At 48.8% G+C, this 7275-nt stretch overlaps 1 protein-coding gene across 1 annotated transcript in view; it reads right to left on the bottom strand.

Annotated features, from left to right (window-relative positions):
* PIWIL1 (piwi like RNA-mediated gene silencing 1) overlaps positions 1 to 6387 on the bottom strand; it is an 11568-nt gene extending 5181 nt beyond the window's left edge. The window contains exons 1-4 of the mRNA XM_019668920.1: positions 6310 to 6387; positions 1680 to 1791; positions 868 to 993; positions 144 to 390 (exon numbers count right to left, since the gene is read on the bottom strand). Of these exons, the coding sequence (XP_019524465.1) occupies positions 144 to 390; positions 868 to 993; positions 1680 to 1791; positions 6310 to 6387 (563 nt within the window). The remainder of the gene's footprint in view (positions 1 to 143; positions 391 to 867; positions 994 to 1679; positions 1792 to 6309) is intronic.
* Between the last annotated feature and the right edge of the window lie 888 nt (positions 6388 to 7275).

The raw sequence follows: 7275 nt of genomic DNA, 5'->3' as shown, positions 1-7275 counted from the left end.
GAGTTGTGATAAGTTACTCGGGGATATGACAGTGACACGATAATGACACAGGGCCTTTGGGTTCACTACACAGGAGATCACCGGGGTTGCTCCAAGTGCTGCCCTAGATCATGGAGGTCTGCTCTGAAATGGAAACCCCCCACCTCCCTCTCCCCATCCCGACATCTGAAATAACCTTCTGCTGTAGTCTTTTAGGTAAAAATAAAATTGTTCCATCAAAAGCATGACACCTCCCGATCAAATCTTCATGTTGAAAAAGAAGAGCTGAGCGGAGCCTCCTGGCTTCCATCAGAGGGTTGTAGTCGATGTGATACTGATACAAGGCCCACTGGGGACGCGACGTCAGCCGGAAGTGGTTCGTGCTCAGCCTCACTATAATACCCGAAGAGCCTGTGAAAGCAAGGCATGCTCAGTCAGCCAGTTACCAGGTTTGTCCTCCCGTGAAATCGCTCCTGGGTGACACGGCAGACACCGTCCTGTAACCCAAAGATGGAGCAGCAGACACCACAGGCATTCCCAGACATCCGACTGTGGGGGCCCCTAAGTCTACCTAGGGGAACTCCTAAAAGCACACATTTAGAAATAAACTTACAACTGACCCAACCAGATCTCCTTATGGCAGAGAGTTTTACAAGAGAGAAGTGACTGATGTACTATTTAATGAAAAACCTTTCCGTGCCGCTGAAGGCACCTGTGACCACATCCTCAAAGCCAAGGGGAGAGAGGACCACGCAGCATCCTGGACCAAATGTGTCCTTTCTTTCTGGTTACGTGACAGACAAGAGGACCCATAAGACAAAGCACTTCGATGCGCTGTTCTGAGGACCTGACGAGCGGGCACACGAAGCGTGTTAAGAATGAACCTACCTGTTTTTGACTCTTTAACATGGTCCAGGTTTTGTCTTGTGTTCACACCGAGGTCATGGAAATCTCGTCGACGACCTCCTCTCTCTGATAATGATAACTCCTGAAATCCAGCAGAAATCTGGACTTCTGAAAAAAAAAGAAAGGAAAATTAAACACCCCAGTAAAGGGAACAGGAAACAAAGAACAAAGAACCCTCTCTTCCACCCACAAACACCAGAACTAGCTCAGAACTGCTGACTTCTGGACTTCTCCGTCAGAGAAGCAACAGTAGCTTAAACACAGTGTCAGTTCTGGACATACCGTGGAAGCATCTTAATGTGAGCTTCGAGCTCTTCATCTGAAAAATTGAGGATAATGAACTTCACAGGAATGCAGTAAGTTTATACAAGAACATCACTTACAAAGCACTTTACAGGAGCTGCTAAACACAGTTCCTGGACCTCGCTTTCAGGGGCTCGACATATTGAAAGGTCCTTTAAATATGTCACTGCCCCTGTCTTATCTGTCACCCTCAGCGAAAATGGTTTATTAACGAATAAGTGAATTTACAATTTGTTTAGAATTTAATTGCCTTGCCATCCTTGGGCTCTGTCACGGACATGCTCTTTTCATTTCTAGGGAGACAGGAAAGCCTGTGGCACCCTGCTGTGTAGCAGCTGCACAGTGTGAGATCGTCATGCTCTACATTTATTTAGCTTGTACACTGGTTACCGTGTCACGTCTCTTTCTCTCTCTCACACACACACACTCACACACACACACACACACACACACACACACACACACACACGGTCTTTTCGCTCTCCCTTCACCTTGTGACTTGGCTGTTGCTCCCACTGGTCCTCTCAGTCGTCCACGGGCGACCAGCTCCCCGTCTGCCGGGGGCTGCTGAGGTCTCGGCTGAGTGAACCCAGGCTGCTGACTCTNCGTATCAAGTCATCAATTCACAATAGATACACATATCAAGTCACCAATTCACAATAGATGCTCGTATCAAATCATCAATTCACAATAGATACATGTATCAAATCACCAGTTCACAATAGATACGTTTATCAAACTATAGTAAACTCACATAAGCTACAGTCAGTCATATCTCAGTAAAGCTGGAGAATAAATCCACCCACCCACTGCTGCCCAGATCCTAGGGCTCCAAGTTTAGGAGCGTTCCAGAGCCGAGTGTAGCCCTCACTCACCACTGTATTCTCCAGCTCAAACCCAGGTTCCTGTCTTCCTTCTCTACAGCCCCCAACAAAATTGCCTCCCCGCCCTGGGTGTCTCCTTTATTCCAGACAGCATGCCAGTGACCCGCCTTGGCGTGTGAGTAGATGAGGGGCTAAAACAGCCACTACGTGGAGCCCGCTTACTTCTGAGGCGAAGCGCCACGCATACAGCGTCACGAGGGCTGTCGCCTCATCATGACATCTGTGTGCTGGATATTGGCATTGATTTTTATGTTTGGGCCTTTCTGTTTCCCCCATCTTCTAGGAGAATTAAAGCCACTGAGTCCAAATAAATTTAAGGCGGCTTAGTTTTCCCGTCCCTTCTCCACCGTCGCAGCGCACAGCTCCACGGCATACGGGAGCCAGCATGGATGTCGCTACTGTACGACGGTGACACATATACTCTGTGGCCAGCTGGGGACTAATTATAATATTTGGGAAATGAGCTCGGGTTCTGAGATTTACAGATGCCCCTTTAAATCAAGCCATCCCAGGAGCACCGCCTACGGGTCCGTTAGCGACTTGCCATCTGGGTCTCTGATGTAACCTTCTGCTGCAAGGCTCTTAAATAGGCTTCGGTTCTGTCGTCCACTTCGATCCTAGAATGGAAACATGAGTCCACAGTCAGAGAAAGGGCGGCAAGTGCACCGTGTGTTACAAAGTCCCCGTGCGCTGGGGTGCAGGCAACACTTCCGTGTCAGGCACGAGACAGAACACCAAGAGTGGCCATTGGAGCAACAGCTGTCTGTCACACACGCGAGCAGGACCTTGAAAATTCTCAGTCACTGAAATACGTCTGTGTGTCCACGTCACGTGGAGCTGTATCACAGCGTTGAGACAATCAAGTTCTTAATTCTCCTATTGCTCCTGAGTCCCCACACCCTCCAAGTGGCCACTCATTTTCAGGGAGAAATAACATGGTGAACTTACATGATGGCCTTTTTCATTTGTATGCCCATGGCTGGCGTGACTTTAAACAGGTTTTGGACCAATGAATTGGCCGCTTCATAATTTCTCCGCGTGTAGATCAGCAGCCAGTTGTCAAGCGGCTTAACGCTAATTAACGGAGCACCTCTTGTCTCTTTAGACCAATCTGCAAACTGTGGGTTGTAATCAAACTGGAAGAAAGTTGGAGACTGTGAGCTCTGTGCGTTCCCATGAGAAAGCCAAAACGTCGTCAATAACGCCCCCACGGCACGGTGGGGACCTCAGCGGGCCCCCTGACCCTGGGGCAGCAGTGATGGACAGAGTGCCCTCGGAAGGGGGAAGATACAAAGCGTGTCCAAGGAGGATGGCAGTTGTTAAAAATACTCATGTCCACAGCTGCCACCCAAGTGCCCACTGGCACCAGGGACCTGTCCTACGAAGACAGGNACAATGACCAGCTTTGTGGTTTAGAAGACAGTGAAGCCTTTCAACTTTACAGGGTCATTTAAAACGTGCTAAGAAGAGGCTTTAATGACCCAAGCCACTGACGAGCCACGAAACTGCGTTAAGAATCTGCCCGTCATCTGACCCTGTGCCCCTAGCACCGTGGCCCGTCCCTCCTCGTGTCTCTTTTCCGGCATCCTAAAACTTCAGGCCTGGGTTTCGTTTCTTCTCATCTTTAGAAATCAAACAGGTTTCGAAACCTGAGCAAACAGCCAAGAACCAGATCAACAAGTTACTAGCTCCAAAAACTGGAAGGAAACAAAGGTTTTCATTCATAATGTTACTAAGGCTGGGCCTGCATGGCACTCGCTCCACACGACCAGGTGCAGCAACAGGAGGACAGCGCTTCACTGAGTCCCCGGACAGCGCTGCGGTGCTGGGGTCCATCCCTTCCTCTGATGACATACAATCACGCATTCACTTCAAGCCGACTCTCTGCTAACTTTCCTGAAAAGCCCTTACAGGTATGTCGCTGTGACAGAATTCCAATGAGCAGCCTCACAGCACACAGCCTGCCTCGTCGGCGCCTCCTGACAAGCTCCGAACCCCAGCCTCGTGCTTCGAACGCTGCAGGCAGAGGCGCTACCCACCCGTCTACTCGGACATGAACTTCAGAAGTGGCACCAATTCAGCTTGGAGCAATAGACTGAGTATACGCTCCAGCAGTTTAAAAAACACATAAATGGAGAAAAGTGCATATGCTTTCAGGAAAAGCAAAAAGTACACTGTCATTCAAATAAGGTGACAATCACTTCAATTTTATTTGATAATAGAATGATTCCCAGTTGCAAAACAAAATAAATAGAATGTTAATATAGGCTAAACAAAATAAATAGAATGTTAATATAGGCTACTGGCCTCTTGTTAAAGAATCTTAAAATGTTTCTTTGGACAGAAATTTAAAACTTTTCAACTAGCTTCTATTAACCGCCATACCACTTAGCCCCAAAATGAAAACCTGAGCTTACGTCTCCCTGGTGGTATGCTGTCTCTCAGTCATTCAGTGGTGGCTTTTGTCTTTAAAATAGGGAGCTATGAGACACCCAAATAAAGCTCTAGCTGACGACTGACCCGAGCTTCCCACTTATGTCTTTTCTCCTTTAAATTCAAAAGAAATATTTCAAAAGGTTAATATAGAGGTTCACAAGTAGGGCTCTCACTCCTGAAAGGATTTTCAAGTAAATCTCCACTTTTCAAATAGCTTAAGACTCTGTTTATAACAGAGAACCTTACCCACCTTTCCCAACAGAAACAAAAAAATCCTCACAGTATATTTATAAGCAAACAAGATAAAATGTAAAACCTTAATTTTTACCTCTAAGTCAGTTAATAGCAATATTACATTTCCTAATTCCCTTCCCAAGTTTAATCTAGAAAGGTAACGTTAAAAAAATAAGCTTGAAAAAAATCCCATTTATCCTTTCCAAAAGCAAAGCGGCCCCTTGCTCACGCCCCGCAGGTCACAGGTAGTACAGGCGGCTGGACAGGGACAGGTTAGGCTCCCTGTGGATGCTCTGGCCCACGAGGAAGGCCAGCTTGTGTGCGTACTGGCACGGAGCTGGCACGCGAATGACACCCTTCAGTGGAAGAAAGAAAGGTGTTATTACTCAGAGCCTCCTGTCTCTAGAGCTCAGTATTAACTATAAACGCCTTTGAAAGCACAGCAATTCCACTTTGACAAGTGCCTCTCATGATGGGAATAAACATCGACTGTAAGAATACTTACTGGCCAGTTATAATAGACATGACAGAGCTTGTACGTCAGCCTCTGTATGTGGTCTGGCTTCAGGCCACTGCTGTCATAGATGACATTGTAGTGTGTGGGGGAGACACTGCCACTTCTCACGGCCTGGCTCACAATAAAGAAATCATACCTGGAATTACAGAACAAAGCAGACTGCACGTGAGGCTCGCCTTTCTGAAGGCTCATGGCAAGATGACAAGTTCCTTACACTGCGGAGGTCCGTGGACTAAGGGACCTACCTCCTCAAGACGATGCTCCCTCGGGGTCCAGGAACTTACCACGGCCCACTCGGGACCGCGTGCATGTGAAAGCTGCTTAAGACGCTGTGCTGTTCGCTTTCAGCACGCGTCACGAGCCTGTGGCACTACAGATACTTGATATGCTGCTCATCACGGCACACCGACTGCCCCAACTCCCACCTGCACATCGGCACCGCCTTCCCAAACACGTTTCTGCACAGACCCTCGCCCGACGGCTGTTCCGGCTGTTCCCTAACTAACTGCACCCATTAGGGATTTAAAGCAAATCCGAGAGGCAGAGAACATGAAAGGGTGTAAGGACAACTACACGGGCTCAAATGGCGAAACACCAGGTAGCATGACTGCAGAGAGTACCAAAGTCACCTGGGGCCCAGGAGACACGAGGCAGAGGGCTGGCGTGTGAGCCGGTGACGATGGCAGGGGGCTGTGCACCGTGCTGCCCGCTGTACGAGAGCCGGACGAAAGTAGACCCCGTGGGCACAAGCACATGTGGGCTTTAGGAGGAATGTTAGATGACCTGCCCGGAACCGACGTCACAGCAGCGAGGGCACAGCCTCAGCACCACTCCAAGTGCTGGCAGTGAGAGGATGGGTTTCTCCAGGTGCCCGAAGAGCCGGTTAAGTTTAAGTAGAGTCTANGTTCCTGGTACCCTTGGGGCGTGGAACATGGCTTCCTTGGTGGGCTCCTGCCTCCTCCATCGTCTTGTTTCTGACAGGCCGACTGAGGCCGGGAGGGACATGTCTGACCACAGCGTCCCGCATCACAGCCAGAAATGGCCACTCACCGCAGCAGTGCCCACGTGTTGCACTGTCTCCTGACCTCGCGCTCGCCCTCTGGCTCTCGCTCTGGCTCGCCCAGTCATCGTGTTCTTGCTTGCAAGGAAAAGAACGAGAGGACGGCACTCAGGGTGCACACTTACTTCTGACTGTCTATACGGCACCTTAAGCCGAGTTGGTCAGGAAGTCTAAAACCAGCTCCTGTTCTAACTCTCTCACGTACAGTGTCTTAAGGCACGAAAGTCCCGCCTTCAACACACTTCAGTGCTGACTCCGGACGGGGCACTGTGCCAGGTGGGAGGGCGCAAGTGGAAGACTGATTTTAATATTGTTTCATGTTTCAGTTGATCTAGTATAAACAGTTGGAAAAACTGTGAAGAGACTGAAGGTGCCCACGGTAACCAGTTTTCCTATGGAAGCTACTGTGAAACTGGGCACTGCCGGCGAGTTTCATGCCAGGCCCTGGCATAGTCCTTACACACACCTACTGCCTCCTCCTGGATCTCCCACAATTCCATGTTAGCTTAAAGTTGACATCCCCAGACAAGTATCTTTCCTATCACATCATTTATGTCCATAATCTCATTCTCGGTGTGTGGCTCACCAGCCACGTGGTCTCTAAAGAAACGTGACTGAGTCATTTCTCTCAAAATGACACCTTTACTGCGCCTCCCTCACATGACCCAACCACTGACTGTTTCCATGTTTGCACCACCACCACACTACNTACTTGTTGCCTGGCTGAAAACTCCCTCACGGACAGGCCGTGTGAGCTGATGCATCGTCGTGATGCAAGAGCCATGAATTGTTGGCAAAAAGTTCAGGTCGTCTAACTTTTTCATGCAGCCTTTTCAGCACTTCCAAAAGTAAACTTGGTTCACTGTTTGTCCAATTGCTACAAATTCATAAAGAATAATCCCTCTGATATCAAAAAAGGTTAGCAACGTCGTTGCAACAAGTTTGCAAACTTAATT

This window comes from Hipposideros armiger, unplaced genomic scaffold (genome assembly GCF_001890085.2).
Source record: "Hipposideros armiger isolate ML-2016 unplaced genomic scaffold, ASM189008v1 scaffold_544, whole genome shotgun sequence".
Classification (NCBI taxonomy): domain Eukaryota; kingdom Metazoa; phylum Chordata; class Mammalia; order Chiroptera; family Hipposideridae; genus Hipposideros; species Hipposideros armiger.
The sequence above is the reverse complement of the archived record's forward strand: the minus strand, read 5'-3'. Positions and strand labels throughout refer to the sequence as shown.